The sequence below is a fragment of the Pyrus communis genome, chromosome 9 (assembly GCF_041283825.1).
Source record: "Pyrus communis isolate YQ-2024b chromosome 9, ASM4128382v1, whole genome shotgun sequence".
Taxonomy (NCBI): Eukaryota; Viridiplantae; Streptophyta; class Magnoliopsida; order Rosales; family Rosaceae; genus Pyrus; species Pyrus communis.
The window spans coordinates 609,975-626,705 of record NC_142573.1 but is presented as its reverse complement, the minus strand read 5'-3'; the positions used below and the strand labels follow the sequence as shown (position 1 = coordinate 626,705).

At 37.4% G+C, this 16,731-nt stretch overlaps 4 protein-coding genes across 8 annotated transcripts; 2 read left to right on the top strand and 2 right to left on the bottom strand.

Moving 5' to 3' along the window:
- Positions 1–2,437: 2,437 nt before the first annotated feature.
- Positions 2,438–5,983, bottom strand: LOC137739774 (Peptidase family M48 family protein). Of its 3 annotated transcripts, XR_015966212.1 has the most exons (11): positions 5,381–5,769; positions 4,952–5,009; positions 4,793–4,860; positions 4,503–4,682; positions 4,300–4,396; positions 4,097–4,206; positions 3,865–3,998; positions 3,595–3,776; positions 3,288–3,412; positions 2,854–2,951; positions 2,438–2,675 (listed from the first exon to the last, which is right to left on the bottom strand). XR_015966212.1 is itself a non-coding variant. In XM_068479478.2 (9 exons), exons 1-8 carry the CDS (start codon positions 5,612–5,614, stop codon positions 3,599–3,601), a joined length of 1,059 nt encoding a protein of 352 aa, XP_068335579.2. In that variant the 5' UTR covers positions 5,615–5,983; the 3' UTR covers positions 3,070–3,412; positions 3,595–3,598. The 3 variants fall into 3 exon arrangements, 2 of the variants coding, with proteins under 2 accessions (XP_068335579.2, XP_088555648.1); XM_068479478.2 differs by lacking the exons at positions 2,438–2,675; positions 2,854–2,951 and having other exon boundaries at positions 3,070–3,412; positions 5,381–5,983; XM_088699522.1 differs by lacking the exons at positions 2,438–2,675; positions 2,854–2,951; positions 3,288–3,412; positions 3,595–3,776 and having other exon boundaries at positions 3,861–3,998.
- LOC137740847 (transcription/mRNA export factor) lies at positions 5,964–8,720 on the top strand. Its single transcript, XM_068480652.2, has 5 exons — positions 5,964–6,103; positions 6,328–6,415; positions 6,548–6,642; positions 7,335–7,411; positions 8,331–8,720. Coding segments are annotated over exons 1-5 (336 nt in total). The 5' UTR covers positions 5,964–6,101; the 3' UTR covers positions 8,405–8,720.
- Positions 8,721–9,198: 478 nt separating this feature from the next.
- Positions 9,199–10,735, top strand: LOC137739236 (uncharacterized). The gene is made up of 2 exons (XM_088699477.1): positions 9,199–9,705; positions 10,093–10,735. Exons 1-2 carry the CDS (start codon positions 9,199–9,201, stop codon positions 10,585–10,587), a joined length of 1,002 nt encoding a protein of 333 aa, XP_088555603.1. The 3' UTR covers positions 10,588–10,735.
- Positions 10,736–11,112: 377 nt separating this feature from the next.
- Positions 11,113–14,963, bottom strand: LOC137739566 (DCD (Development and Cell Death) domain protein). Of its 3 annotated transcripts, none has more exons than XM_068479182.2 (6): positions 14,856–14,963; positions 12,695–13,261; positions 12,170–12,270; positions 11,915–11,998; positions 11,700–11,810; positions 11,113–11,608 (listed from the first exon to the last, which is right to left on the bottom strand). In XM_068479182.2, the coding sequence occupies exons 2-6, from the start codon at positions 13,230–13,232 to the stop codon at positions 11,561–11,563; spliced, it is 882 nt and encodes a 293-aa protein (XP_068335283.1). In that variant the 5' UTR covers positions 13,233–13,261; positions 14,856–14,963; the 3' UTR covers positions 11,113–11,560. The 3 variants fall into 3 exon arrangements, with proteins under 3 accessions (XP_068335283.1, XP_068335282.1, XP_068335284.1); XM_068479181.2 differs by having other exon boundaries at positions 14,706–14,891; XM_068479183.2 differs by having other exon boundaries at positions 14,695–14,869.
- Between the last annotated feature and the right edge of the window lie 1,768 nt (positions 14,964–16,731).

The following is a 16,731-nucleotide window of genomic DNA, read 5'->3' as shown; positions in this document are numbered from 1 at the left end:
AATATGCATATGTATATGTATGCCACTACTAATGCATGTGATAATGCATATACGATAATAATAAGGTGCATGGCATAAAATAAATAACCCTTTTTAAACAATTTCTGGGAATATAATTGTATATAGGTATATACGGAAAACCAAAAGCCCACTCACTGGTAAGTGGAAGGGTCGTAGCCCCCTGCCTCGAGTGCGCACGCTCGTCCTCGGAATACGTGTCACCTATATGCGAAACAACTATAAAAACGTCAATTTTAAAGCACCTAACCAACTTCTCGTAATAACTTCTCATACATTGCTCAAATTGGACAAATGAATATACCAACGTGCTCTACACAACCTCAGGATCACAACCATATTTTTAGAAAAATTTTCCTCCGCCACACGCGCCTGGCACGCTGACGGCGTCAACTGACGCCGTTAGGAATATTCCGTCAGTTTTTGACAGATTCCGTTAACGGCGTCAGGAATATTCCATCACCTTCTCCGGCGAACCTCCGGCGAGGCTCCGGCGCCGTCGCCGGCGCCGGAAAACTGGAAAACCTGTAAATCGTGATTTCTCACTCATTTTTCAACCGTTTTTCATGATTTTTGCACCAAATTGAAGCCCTAGACTAGTAGAACACGTCCCAACAAATTTTAAGAGTTAAAACCTACAAAATCTCACCTGTCACCAACCACCAAAACCGGCCAAGTTCGAACAGGGCGATCTCGACTTCCAAACTCTTCCAACGAAGCACTCCGAGTCTCCTTGGGACCTCACTAAGTCAGCTATGAACTTCAAAATCCCAAAAACATGCCAGGTTAAACTTGCATGAATAGTACTCAAATCGGACCACTTCGAATCGACGTGAAAACGTTAAGATTTTCACCTGAAAATGGTATAGTTGTACTCCTCTTAGCCTCACGAACTCGACTGTGGTCTTGGTTCCTTCGATCTGTGACGATTTGAGTGAGTTGTGTGTGTGTCCGTACGTTTGTGTTTGGAAAGGGAAAGGAAAGAGAACACGGGAGAGACAGGGAGAAGACAGAGGGAGAAAGATAGGGACAGTGTGTGTGTGTGTGGCCCAACACATGCCAACACCACACAACCAACCAAACAACATAACAAAACGAACTAGGGGTAAAATGGTCATTTCACACGCACGTTCGATATTTTCGGGACGGGATGTCACATTTGCATAGAGTTATAAATCATAGTTTTTATGAAGAAAAAAAAAATGAAATACGTAGTTTTAGGAAATATTTTTCACGGGAGCTTAGGAAAATATTGCAAGACCTTTGGATGTGATCCTATTATTTATTAGATCGTGAAGCTTTTTTTAATTGATTTTTAAAGTTAAAAAATACATAAAATATTGTAAACTAATAGTGGGCACGTAACTATTTTTATATGTAAACAATTTTTTGAATGTCCTAAATTAATTTAGGAAACGCGTGGTGCGACGACAATGATTTGAATTATGGCTTATAATTAATCTTGTAAAAATTGCAAAAATCAATTTGAAAACATGGGTTACTCACAATTTTTGTGAAAAAAATTGAAATTTTTAGTTTTAAGAAATATTTTGAGTGGGAGCTTAGGAAAGTGTCACAAAACCTTTGGATTTGGATGTGATCCTACGATTTATTAGGTCCGAAACCATTTTAAATTTGAAAAATAGAAAAAAAATCGTATAAACTACAACTGGGTCCCCAATTTTTTTATTTTTAATATGCTGAAAATACTCGGAAAGTCCCAAAATTAATTTTAGTAAACATATGGTGCGACATGAATGACTCAAGTTTAGGTTTATTATTAATCTTGCAAAAATTCTATAAATCGATTAGAAAACTTGGGTTATAACTCACAGTTTTTCTGAAAAGAATTTATATTTTTAGTTTTAAGAAATATTTTTCGCAAGAGCTTAGGAAAATGTCGCAAGAACGTTTAGATGTAATCCTATCATTTATTAGGTCCCAAAACTATTTTTTATTGAGTTTTAAAGTTGAAAAAAAAAAATATAAACTAATAATGAGATCCCAAATATTTTTTTAGGAAAACTAATGAAAGAGACTTAAAAACTTGAGTTTTAACGAAAAGAACAAAATAAAGGGTAAAGTGAATAGTACCAGGATTGACTTTTTAGTGTAAAAATGTGATTTTTCGTTAAAGTGAACAATACCTGAAGCTTTTCGTTAAAGTTCCCTATTTTTTTTAAGTGTAAAAAATCTTTGGAATATCCCAAATTAATTTTAAGAAATATGTGGTGCGATGAGAATGACTTGAAATTTTAACTTATAACTTATAATTAATCTTGCAAAAATTCCCAAAACCGATCCAAGTTCAATTTTAATGCCAAAACGCTTTGAAGAAACAACCTTAGGCATGGAAATGTGTATGATTTCAAGTTTTCAGCATCCAACTGCTTATTAGCTATCGAAATACAAGTCGATCAATGTCGATTATTTAGTCGGTATTATTATTCATAGTATTAAACGGCATAAGTTCATCATTCATCTTCCATGTAAAAGTTAAACCCCAAGCTTCCGAGACGTTGGCTGTTGTTGAATAGGTGCCTCCTTGTCGCACAGAACAGGAGTCGGAGGTGTTCCCGTCAGAGGAATTCTGCCATCCAGAGCCGAGGCTGAACGCAGTGGCGGCCTAGGAGGGACGACATGCGATGGTTGATGAGCTGAAGCACAATCAAGAGGAATGAGGGCGTTCAGAAGGAGAAGGAAAACTAGAGCAGAGTAAAATGCTGGGAAGTGGGAAATGGTGGAAGCCATGCTTGCTAAGGAAACTAACGGGAAATTTGTGTGTGTGTGTTTAGTTAACTGAAGGGGCAAGGTATTTATAGGGAAGAAGCTAACTTCATGCGAATCATGCCCCCGAAATTTCGGCTTGAAACAGTGCTAGCAACAACAAACTTTTCGAACTCTCACTCTTTTCTTGTTTTCCCCTTTCTATGCTTCAACACAAAAGTTTCAGTACATAAAAATGTTAGGAGCACATATCGTAACAGTCAAAACTGCAGCAGGTTCGACAGAGCGTGCTGATACTACCTTCCGTTGGAGAGGCATGTCAAGTAATTGTACAAGTAAAAATTTGCGATACAACAAAGAAAGGAGTACACGATGTATATACAGTTTATTTAACCGAAACAAGAAGAATCAGCGAGCCTGACTCCATCCAGTAATTACCAAATAAAAAGTTTATGATTTATAAACAACCTAACTGTATGACTTGAGAACCTATATGTGTTTGACTTTTGCACAAGATGGACAGGCGAAAGTACTCAGCTTACGTGTTACTACTCGTGCATCTTCAGTCTGTAGAATTTAGTTGCAGCAAGACTTTTAAAGCAGATGAAGTCTTAGCATATCCTCCTCTTAACTCCCAAGTTCTTTGCCATGAGACGCACACGCAGGGCTACATAAATGAAACGTAAAGGAGAAACTTAACATATATAACAAAGAAGTCTAACAAAACGAAAGTAGAACCCAATGTGCATGCCAAAGTTGATTGGTCGTGTCCTAAATTCCAAAATTCTACGTGAGACTATATATTCGAAAGACAAGTACAGTGGAAATGAAACAGAGAAGAGGCGACACCTTTTCACAGTACTATGGATTTTGACTCTATCTTTCCAGGTGTTGTTAACCCCTTCTTTGAGCCAGAGATCCGTGTTGCCTGGCTCAGAAGAGTTTTGTAATCTTGACTTCTTGACCATTCATCAATTTCACGAGCACGTAGAACTGGCAGAGGATGTGAAAGTTGCCTCGTTTGAGCATTTCTGGACAGCACGAGAGCATGAGTTAAAACAGGCAAATCTAACATGTACCTAACCTAACAAAGGGTGATAAACCTATGCTGTCACTTACCTTATATACCACCCCACAGGGTTTGAAGAAGCTTTGTCATAGGAGCGAGCTTGTTCCAAAAATGCATCCACATTTAGTTGATCAGCCAGAGATGGGCAGCCCCCAGCTAATTTCATTAGAACAGAGACGACCACCTCTTGTGGGCACATCAAAATGGATATCAGGTAATCAGGATAACCAATATGAAACAGCAAGTTTATTCGAAAACATGTAGCTTCCGGAGGTTGTATACCTTTGGGTTTTGTGCAACAAGAAGAGCTGCACGATCACAAGTTAGCTCTGCTGCTCGAAGCCAACGAAATAACTGTTCTTCCAACCTCTGAGCAATCATCCCACCTAGCCCTATGAATAACACAAATATTCAAACGCATCAAACACAATGAAACATAACACAAGTAACCAAAAAAGGTCAACCAATGATATTAAGTATCAAACCAGGTATTGTATAAGCTCCAAGGGTAAGAATATTTGCAAACGTAAGCCACACACCATGGTCGCATTTCAAATGACCCAACTCATGAGCCAAAACAGCCTAATTTCAAGTTAAATAGCAGAAGTTAACTGAGAACCGAGAGATGATAAGGGTAACACTTTAAAACAAAAGGTAAACAATTAAAATCCAAGAGATAACTTATCACCTGCAGCTCTTCTTGTGTCAAAAGCTCCACGAGACTAGTATGAACAACAACAAACGGCTTTTTACCACTTATTGCTAAAGTATACGCATTTGGTACAGGACTTTGACGAACATATAAATCAGGAGCATCTATGCTGAGAATCTCCGCAGCCTCCACCATCAATTGATGTAGGCCAGAAAGCTGATAAAATAAAAGGCAACACATAAGCTGACGACATTAACTTTAATGCAGAACCTGGACTTACAAAAGAAGAACAAGTTTTCCGCTTATATTTTCCGCAACTGCACAACCTGATCTTTCGAAACAAGAAGGGACGTTCCGATGTTCTCAAGAAGCATGACTTGCTCTGCAACAGATCCTGCAATGCTCATAAAATAATATATGCACAAATTAGTAAACAAACACCATTTTACATAGGTTTAATCCTACCCAAATTGGATGAATATTACCTAGCAGAATCTTTCCAAACTCATTCAATCCCGGAATCGCTCTCAAAATCAGCGTGTTCTGCAGAACAAGTTGATAAATTTACACTCAGATGCTAAAAGAGTGTTTTATTTTTAATCTGAAGAGACAAATGCAAGTATACAACTGAACATACAATGTAAATGCATGTTTTTGTACAACTTCTGAAAGAGTGTTTTTACACAATCAAAAGCACTTCTGACTACATTTGGATGAAAACTTAAAAGGGCTTTAGTTCGTAGAAGTACTTTCGAGAAAAGCACGTCGAATACAATACCGTCTGGAGATACACTTGCAATGTTATGCTTCTCCAAAAAGAACTCCCAATTACTTTTCCAGAAAGCACTTAAATTTTGAATGAAATTTCTACATGTTTATAGTAAAATCACTTTCCAGTAAACAATTAATCGCACCTGTTTATCCAAAGGGTGCCGAAAATCATCGGCATCGAGGTTGCTAAACACAACGGAGGCAGCTCTGCACACAGGAACTCGAATTCCAACTCTCCGGTACTTCTTGACGGCGGCGAATTCGACGGTGGGCGAACCGAACCGCAAATGATCCGAAGCCACGGAGCTAAAACTAAGAGAACTAAGGTTCTGTGTTAGGCAGAGAGAAGAGATCAAGGGCGCGGCAGCGGAAGCCATGGAAGCGCAGAGACGGAGCCTCAGGAGAGCAACGGCGGAGGAGAATATTAAAATCTAAACTCCATGTTTGCTGATTAGGGAGGTGTAATTGGAGGGATTGGGCATGCGTTCTCCAGACCTCCACCGTTTGTACGATTGTGTCCACAGCCGTTCTTATGGTGGTCCTTAGGCGCCATTTCGCTTTCGTTGACCGGCGTTCGTGATTTTTTTTTATCCCGGGTAGGGGCAAAGACGGTAATCAACCAAAAAAGGACAGAATACCCGGCCCAAAATTATTCAATAAAAAAGGGCCCAAGGGCCCAATATTAAACCTGCATCACCGTTTGACTGTAGGAGACGAAATCGTTAATTTGCAGTTTAACCAGTCTGGGATGTTCGTTTGTTCACCATCATCGATAAACCTGATCAATCAATCAATCTACTTTCCTCCTTCAAGTCGCAGAGTGTTCGACGGTCGAGATTTACTTGGTCTCCGATTCCTACAACCATGTCAGTCCCCTACCCTGAGCTCAGCTAGCTAGGGCTTTTCTAACTTTCGTGGAAAAAACTTTCCCGGGAAAAAAAATTAATGAATTAAAATTTTAGCCAGCTCATTTGGGTTTTATCCGATTTTATTATTTGTGGGTTTTTTTTAATTTGTATTTTGCAAATTTTGTGTGAAAAAGAACGGATTTTTAGTATAATTTTTCTGCATGTTTTGTTGGAAAATTAAGGAGGAAATCTGTGAATCGTCCGCCGACGCCGGATGTTGCAGAAAATCAAGAAAAAGAGCCCACTCTTCAAGAGCTTATCAACATCGAGGTGTGGTGTTTTATTTTAATTTAATTAATTGTTATAGTTATTTATTTATTTTTGGAACTGAGGGGTTGATTTTACTGAGCTGAGTTAGATTATTCCGGTTTCTGGTTCGAATTTACCGCCTGGTTTTTACAGTTGATTGAGAGCGGTGAAAGGGAGAGGTTAATGGAGCTTCTGAGGGAAAGGCTGATAGAGTGCGGGTGGAAGGATGAAATGAAAGCACTTTGCAGGTATTTCTGTGATCCATTCATCAATTACTGTATGGAATTTCAGTAAAAAGCAATGTCTCGTTATTCGATTAGTAATTTCGAGGTTGATGTGGGTTAGGCGAGTTGACCTGGATAGTGTTCCCGCCCTCTTGCACCCAAGTTCGAATCACCCTCCCCTTCAACCAGAGTAGTTTAGAATGTTTATCGTCTTGTCATATGAACCTGAAGGTTCGGGACAATTGGAAATCTTTTAAAATGCGCCCTCACTGGATTTGTGATGCATCAGAAGTATGGCATTTGTTAGAAATTCAACAAACCCAGTTACAATGTTGATCAATTTAAGAAACACTCAGTAAATTTACCTAGGCTCTGTTGCCATATACTCATACAAGATTGTTTTGAGGTCATTGATTTTGGCTGATCTCCACACTCTCCTCTTGGAGGTTGCGGCTGAATCTTGTCTTTGGGATTACAGCAACCTCGATTATGCAATTGTATGCAAAAGCCAACTGTTCTAGCCTTGATGTTTGCAAATGGAATTGGATGCTAAGATAGCTTCAGTCATGAACTATTTGATAACTCGTACATCGAATCATCCATTACTTTCTATGTTGCAAAATCGTTTCTGTATATTTACCATAATGTTTTTCATGGACTCAACCAAGTGTTCACATATCAAGGTTGCTAATCTTTTAATATCTTTGTATCGTTAGGACGTTTATAAAGAAAAAAGGGAGGAACAATGTTACAGTTGATGATCTTGTACATGTAATGACCCCAAAGGGCAGAGGTAACTCTTTCTTTCTTTCTTCATATTCTTCTGATTGTCTGAGACTCACAATGGTTTGCATAAAAGGCCTTGTTTGTCTGCATAATTTGCTAAAAATATCATCTTCGTGGAAAACTTCCATGTCTTATTTTACCAATTCTCCTATGGCATACTGTGTTTGGTGTGCGTAATGCAAAGGTAGTATTGAGAGTATACTAGATGATGGTGTCTTCATGGGAGCAGGTAGCATGATGGATGGTGTGGGAGGAGTTGGACGTCTCTGTAAAAATGGGCTGGTGGTGTTCATGAGGGAGTATGGATTGTCTAGATGATGGTGTTTTTGAGCATTTGTAATGAAGTCGGGTGGGTGGTGCGGGTCAGAGTGGTAGTCTCGTATTCTGTAGAATAGGTGGGTTAGGAAGCTACAAGCCCGCAGTTGTAGGTTTTGTCAGAGCCAGGGAAGGTGGTTTTCTGGACCTTGTGTTGTGGTCATGGTGTGGCTGTTTTCTTGTGATACTGATCATTAGTGTCATTAAAACCCCTTCACTGTGGCTCGAGCGAGGCTTCTGTTTTGGCATTACTAATACTACACTTATCCTCTGTAGTAAAAATTAATCGGTTCCTTCATAATGTTATCCTCTCTAAGTGTGACTGAGCTTCATTTGGGAAAATGAAACGAAACTGACTGCACGTATATTGACAATCAAGGAAAGTAGTATTGGAGTTAAAAGAGATTCAAGTTACCTGGATCTCATTTGACCTTGACATAGTTTCGTCCAATTTCATGTGAACCAGATGTTAATCCCCCGTTTGCCATTTAGTACTCACTTCATTTCTATCTTCGAATCAACTGATCTCACTGTTTAAATTTGCCATGTATTTCTTTTTCCATTGTGTTGCTCTAACAATTGTAAGTTTGTCTCGGCTCTTTTCCACACAGCCTCCGTCCCCGATTCCGTGAAGGCGGAGCTTTTGCAAAGAATTCGTACATTTCTTGTGTCAGCAGCTCTTTGATGCACCGTGTGGTTCCTGATTGTGACAAATCTAGGGATATGATGATGATGATGATGGTTTTGGTGATGAAGAAGCTTTTTCTGAATGAAACTCACTAGTGAATAGCTTGGAGGGCGGCGGGAGGCAACTCTCTTTTTTTTCCTCGGAGAATTGTATAATTAATTGATGTTATGGAAGGCAACTTAAGCTAACATTCATATTTTCTATCGAGCTTCTACATTTGTCAAGTTTATCATGTAAAAGCCATCCATGGAGATGCCTCAAACTTCTAATTGTTTGATGAATTGAAACAAGACACAAATGTGACTTTGTAGTACTGATTTCTTCGTCCCTAAGGCTCCCGACTAGTCGTTCGAGGCCGAGGCCGAGGCCGAGGACGCGGTGCCCGTGGTGGAAACTCAAATAGCATAATAAACACATAAACTCTAAATTGAATGTTCAGAAACGAAATTTGGGTGTACAAAAAACCTCCTTAGATACTTTCACAAGAATATTTTTTACCGTCATATGGTGATTGTATTAGATAAATGTAATAAATACCGTAGTCAACTTCTTAATTAATGGTGGATGTTAGAATAAGAAAGAATGAAGATTCGGTATCTCAAATAGATTTTTTTGGTGATTAATCAATGATTAATGTATCAGTAAAGAAAGTAAAACAAAAAAATTCAATCGGTAAGATTTTGTTACCTTTTTTGTGATCAGAGGAAATCTCAATCTCTTATATAAACAACCATGACCTAAAGAACCCTAAAACTTCGTTTTTCTGCATTGGTTCTAAAAATTACACTAACATGGGTCGAAGCAAATCAAAGTTACCTTTAGAGTTAATTCCTAACGAACGCTCACGTAAGGTTACTTTTCGAAAGAGAAGGAACGGATTGTTGAAGAAGGCAGTTGAATTGCACACACTTTGTGATGTGAAGGTGTGTACAATCGTTTACGAGAGGAAATCCAAGGGCAAAGTGAGCAGATTAGCGACGTTCCCTGAGGAATTTAAAGATGTCAAGGAAATAATTGATAAGTACAAATCAAATTCATCAAAGGTAAAGAATGTCCAAAGTTTGGGAGACTTCTACGCCACGCAAACGGTTCAAGTGAAGGAGGAGTTTGGGAAGCTACGCAGCAAGAGCTGTGAAGAGAAGTATCCTGCATGGGAAGATCGTCTCGATGCGTTTTCAGTAGAACAAATGCTCGACCTTTTGACAAATTTGGAGAACAAAATTGTAGATACTCATAAGATGCATGGCATGATGAAGGAATCAAAGCAAATTGTTGTGCAAGAGACAATACCACCAAAGGTGAGCGCCTTTAATTACCAAATCTTTGTCGAATTTTTGTTTTGTAGTTTTTAGGGCCTCCTTTGGCATCTAGGATTATAATTGATCAGATAACTAACTAAATTTGATGTATGTTGAAGGAAGAAATTGTCGTTAACATTCAAATTTTGTTGAAGGTATATATATAATTAAGATGGATTAGCCATGAAAGAAATTTTTCCGTCATAACAATTTCGTGAAGATTGGACGGGTTTTGGAAGTCGGCATCTGTTTTTTCATTTAGCATACACGACTTTAGCGAGATCAAATCCAATCCAATCGTTAAGACCAAGGTCTAAGCGTTATTAATTAATCAAAGCTGGCAAAACTCGAAATTAACAATAATCTACTTTTAAAAATAATGTGCAGGCCACGTTTGAAAGCAACCAAGAGTATTCTCAGATGCAATCTGCAAGCACATTCTGGGCTAATAACAACAACATTCAGTACACTTGTTCTTCAGCTACTACTTCCAACTCCAACATCAAAACATCTACGTGGGATATTCCTGCGCCATATGGAAATATGGATGGGAACTCAACCTTCTATAATCCCATGCAGCAGCAGCAGCAGCAGCAGCCATGCATGTACGACTCAATATTTTCAAGTGCTGCATCTCAACAACAACAAGAAGCAGTTGTTCCAAGTGTTGAAAACCCTAACACTATTGGCATTGTTCCGTTGAGCGTTTCGTACGATCAGCCAATGCTGTCGCTAACCATGCAGCCGAGTTATCTGGAATGTCCGATTTCAGCAAGTGCTTTTGGTTTGTCATCCGAATATGAACAACAGTTTGGTGCATTTCAATCACAGCACATGTTTTACGACAACGTATTCTTCGACAACATGGCGCATTTCGAATAAAACAGCATTTGGAAGGCTCAGGATACTCGATCGATGCATGTTCGAGGGTTTTAAAAGTAGATTAAATATTTAAACACTACTACATATAGGCTGGATTTTGTGTTCTGCTTATCTCTTATATATGCAAGTGGTTTAATGGATACTAAAATTATGGGAAGTACATATCTTGTTAATATATTTTGCATCTTATATATGTTGTGCATGTAGAAGGCTAACTTGGTAGCAGTTTTTTAACAAGCTTTTTGATATAGATGCCTCGTTTTTCAATTTCGTTGAAGAAAATGTAGGAGATTCTAATTACTGTCTTTTAATTCCTTGTTAGTGAACGAAACAAAATTAGGATGACATCTAGCAGAGTAGTACAAAAGTTAATATATACATGATTAACGGACGTTTGATTAGGGTTTAGGGTTTAGGGTTCAGGCAATGCTACCGTTACAGTTATTGCATGCATCCGCTTCGCAAACGATTGAGAATTGAAAGAAATCACAAGGGCAAGCAAGCATTGAGCTAGAAGAAGCTACATTAGTAAACAACATGGTAGATGCTCTTTATTTTTACCAAAAACCAACACTAGGAACAAGAGACGGGCATCCCCAACTCAAGTTTATGGGTACAAATTTGAGGCACACCATCAACTAAGGACTTGACCTTAAGGAGGTTTTATCATTACATTACACAGCGACAGTGCAGTCGGTTCTCTTTTACATCTTCCGACTGCTTTTCATCGTTATCAAAGCTATCAAGTGTTGTACAACTTAAAACAAGCAACTTCACGAGACGAGATCACTTATTCAGCAGCGCTCACTCACGAGAACACTATATAACTCCAGACGATAAAGGAAAAAAAGAAAAAAAAACCCACCAGACTTAACCCCCCAAGCTTGCGCTCCATGGAAAATCTGTTGAAAGCACACAGCTGACATGCACCACAAAAACCTACTACATCGACATATTGCTGCCAACATTTAGCTTATGCTGCAGAGCCCGCTTGTTCGCATAGGTCCAATAGCTCCAGGGTCTGCAAAATCATTAAACATCAAATGAGTTTATACGAGGTAATTACAATTAAACCAAAAAAAGCAATGCAGACAATGACTCAGCCGTCATACCTCAGGAACTGACAGCTCAAGACGGAACTTGGGACCATCATAGTGGTGCAAAACTGGCCTGAAGGCATCTTCTTCCAAAGCCTTGCAGATTTTTCTAACACAGATCCTTACCTAGTAACCAATTATAACAAAGGGAGACGGTGTCCATCAATAAATTGGATAAGTGCAAAAAATCGAAAGAAACAGAACTTTCCACTTCATCATTTCAAATTTACCTGAGCAGGAAACCTAGATTCGCCTTTACACTTCTTGTCTTCCCAAGCAGTTGGATCAATGTTTGAACCACCAAAGCTTGCTGCCTGCACAAAACCAATTGAAAAAGGAGGAACAATAAGCTAATAATATCACAGCAACCTTACTTGAATAAGCTAATATCATAGTCCAATCTGTATACTTTCTATACTGCAAAGAATATTGCAGACTAAAGTTTGACATAAGAATATTACTATATGGTAAGTTTGAGAACAAACCTCGAAAATGCCATGCAGCTGGTGTGTCGTATAATTGTAGAGAAACAGCGGCAGGCCTGGTGTTATTGCCCGAACAGAATCCCTATACCTTGGAGGTAAACCTACCATATACATATAATGATTAATACAAAAGAGAATTACTTGGGAGTGTCAAAGAAGGAATATAAAATATATAATTCAAAAGCATAATCTGCATTTATTGTTAACTCAGGAATTAAGTTGCATGGCTAGAGGAATACATACTAAAATCACAAATCATTTTGTCGAATATATCATAATCCTACTTATAACTTTTAAGAATTCAGATCCCTATGGAAATCCCTAATAAGCACTAGCATAAACTCAAGGACCCTTTACATGAACTAGCATCTCAGTAAAGATTGCAAATGCATCGTGCAGGGAATGCCAGCTAGATGTCAGTCATTTATACCTGGACCTTAAGTTGTAGACTGAAATTTAACTTATAAAAAAAGTTTAAAACACAAAAACAGATTCTTAAGTGAGCTAAGAATTAGTCAAACTTACCAAATAGTTGTCGCTTCAAATCTTCCTGCATTGTGTCATTGTTGCATACAAAGATGTAACCTCCAAGCACCTCATTTCTTGGGAGCGTCTCAGTTGCCGGCAAGGTCTTGAACCTTTTCTCAACTGTATTTGCAGATTCGTTGTTGTTATTGTTGCTGTTGTTGATTTCTTTGTTGCTGTACTTGTTTCCAGTCATGTTTCCCACAATACTTGCACTGTTTTTCTGGTAAACTGCATTCATGTTATAAATACCATTCCTGAAGGAACTTTTGCTCACATTTTCATTTACTTTAGAATCCAAGCTCAGCATGTTAAAGTATTGGCCTTCAAATTTGTTATCTTCCTGGAACCCAAATTTATCCCTTGCCCTTTGTTCAGCTGGGCCCTTTGAAAGATCAAGGTTATTCATACGCTCGCCCTTTACCCTTGTCTGCTCAGCCAATTTTGAAGCAGCCATTAACCATTTGTGATCTTCTGCGACTTTTGACTGCCCTCGGAGCTCATCACCCAGTTGCCAAAAGCTGTTCAAGCTCTCCATCTTGCAAACTCTACTCAGATCGACAGATCCTGTAAAACAGTGTTCAAAGAAAACGAAATTAATAGATGAGTTAGAAAACTTAAAAATGGGGTTGAGACTAGGAAACCAGTTAAACTTAAAATGTTAAAACATATAGCAAATATGTATGATAAGGAAAAGCTTATCTAATAACAAAATTGCACAAAGGCAGTAATAACTATACAAATGCCAAAAGGAACTTTAGTTATCGAGCACCGATCGCAGATTCCACAAATTAAGCAAGAACAAAAGAGAACATCCACAATTGGATCGCAGACATACCGAAACATGAAATCTATTACTTTTTTTTTTTTTTTTTTTTTTGAAAAGAAACAAGAATGCTGGATTCAATTAATGCACTTAAATTGAGAACCAAACCCTAAAAAGAAAGTAAAGAGGATAAGGGAATCAATAAAACAGCTAATCTATTCACAAGAGAGTTGTGGCACCCTCATATACATGAGCTAGAGAAACAAGCCTGAAAAACTTTGAGAAGTGGATGAAAATAAAGATATACGCGATCAATTGGCATATAAGATATTAATAACCTTCGCGTTGGAATCAGCATGCTATATTACCATTTATAAATGCAGACTGTTAATCAATAGAAAAATACAAATCTTTAAACAAATTTATTTCGGTGGTTGTTTAAACACAGGCACTCAATATTCAAAGTCCAACAAGATAATTTTGAGATATTGCTATCAATTTACCGAAAATAACCATATACAAATCTCTGAAGCTGAGTCTACATAACCACAGAAATGGGAAAGAGTGCACACGTTTAAATGAAAATAATTTTATGAAAGGACATTTATGCCTTTTGAAATTAGGAAAACAAAGACTTCTCAGTAACTAAGTTTAGAATTTACCCAAATTTTTGCAAGGATAGTTTTAAAAATGGAATGTTAAAATCACATAAAAAAGTTTGAAACTCTAAAATTCATTTCACAATTTGGCTTCCTAAAGTATTACCCAATTGGGTTTGCAGAAACACACATCCACTACAAAATCTGGCATGGGAAGCCATTTCTCAGCGTTTTCCAATATTTTTTTTTTTTTTTTTTTTGAAGTTCTTCTCAAAATTTGAAGTATTTGAAAATAAACAGAAGGTTCAAAAAACGAAGCTTTCAAATTTTGCCTTACAGACTTCTCGCGATAGAAAATTAAACTAAAAGACCCAGAAACACCATTTTCCAGCCAACCAGACAAGCAGGGAACAACAATTGCAGCTACAAAGTCAACCAAAATACATAAATATAAATATAAATTAATTCCCAATCGTGAAAAAAAATAAGCTAATCAGTTAACAAAAACCTAAATCCATAAAATCAACATATAAACTGCAAAATCAAAGATCCAGAACTCGCATTTGATATTAAAACAAGAAAAAGAGCAGAGCAACAGAGATTAAAGAGAACGAGATGCAATTAGTGAAATGTACCAAATAATTACCAACTAAACTGAGATTAAGCAAATAAAGCTTCAATTTTTAGGTTTAAAGAGGAAGTGGGGGACTCGAGGGCTTTAATTTTGTGGAGTGAGAGTGAATTTTCGACTGGCTAGAAGAACCCTAGATTTGGGGATCAGAGGGGAAGGCTTTACCTTTTATCTGCCGTGCGATGTGAAACCGGAAGATGCGACAGAAGACAGCACAGCAGCTGGACTTTTAGTGTTGTATATATGCTGCACTTTACCGATAATGCCCTCGAGTGTTTGCTGAATTACATTTGTTGCCAATTGGGGTTTTGAATCTTTTTCGGTGGTCATGAGTCTCATGACACATGACTCATGAGTGTCACGATCCATGGGATGTATCGGTTACATGGAAAGGTTCACATGATTTTTCATACGATTCAAAGTTTATTTTAGGAGATTAACTAGTGATTTTGTTACGAACTTTTTTGAAGTTTGAAAAGACTCATATAGACATTTCAGTCTTTTTATAAACATCATCATGTTACTCACCTGCATAAGAAATTGAATAACATGAAGAAAAAAATGATTGAATTAATTACTTAAATTATCCCAAAACTTAAATTTATATATATATTTTTTATGATTAAGTTATAAAATTTCAACTATAAGTCGAATGAGGATCCCCTCCAGATCCTTTTTGTGAGGATCATGAGAATTCTTAAATTGTGTCCGTTCATCATACATCGTGCGATCATAAATCATTTTAAATATTTTTATTTAAATTAAACATAAACCGTACCTGACAAAAACTAGTTGTATGATTTACGATGAACATACATGATTTGAAGATTTCTAGGATTCTCACAAATAGAATTCGGAGAGATTCCTCGTTCCTATAAGTAAACGTGGGTTGCTTGATTTGTTCTTGTTTGTTTGACATGAACAATAAATTTGTTTGGAAATAATTTTTTGAGACAAAATGATAGCAGAATTAGCATACGTAGTGAAAGATACGAAAATAGTGAATTAGAATGGTTTGACAATCATACCTAATCACATGTATTTGCAACACTACATTATGGATATAAATGGTAACTTGAATTTTTAGTTCAAATTATAATCGAATAATCAACTAGCTATTAACGTAGCGATATCTCTCATCCTAAGATCGAGAGTAGTATCAAGTTCAATTCTCCAACGCCCAAAACTATGGAATTGTTAAATTGGTGGTCTTTCCCGTACTTACATATTATACATGAAAGAGGTTGGAATTTAATAACCACCCTCAAACTCGAGTGAAACAAACCACCAACAGAATCGATGCTTTTGGAGATGATCTTGAAGATTCATGAGTCATATATGTTTTTATCATGTATTGTGTTTAATTTTAAATAAAATATTTAAAATAATTTTTTATCGCACAATGTACGATAAACATAAAAGATTAACGAATCTCCTAAATTCTCATAAAGAGAATCTAGTAAGGATCCGGATTCAACAACGGAACAACCCAGTCGGTGTGCTTGACAAATGGCACGGGATGAGTCCAACGGGGAAAAATGTGACAACAGCAGGCGGGGCCTGAGCCGGGCCGTAGTCCTTTGTCACAAACTTCCCTGCTTCCACCGTTCACGTCTTTTACCCAACATACTCATCCAATTGACATGACTTCTAGTTTTTATTTGTTTATTGTTTTATTTCTGGGTCAGATGAGTTCGAAATTAGATTCCACCGCTTGTCGGAATGTTCTGGCTTTTGTATCGGCAATGACTTGCGTCATACTTGATGACAAGTATTATGAATTTGTAGTCCAAGTGATTAAGTGTGTTTGTCGTTATATGTGAAGTTTTGTGTTTGAATCTTCAACTTTTGAGAGTGTATGTATCAAAGAAAAAAAAATAATGTGCTATGTAATTGTTGGCGTATAATTTATCAATTGTAATCCAGATAATATTTGTCTTTCTACCAAACAGAATTACAATAATATTGATTTGAAATTATGAACAAGAAATCCCCCTGTTATGTCTGTTGAGCTGCAGACCAAGCCGGCTTAAATATCATC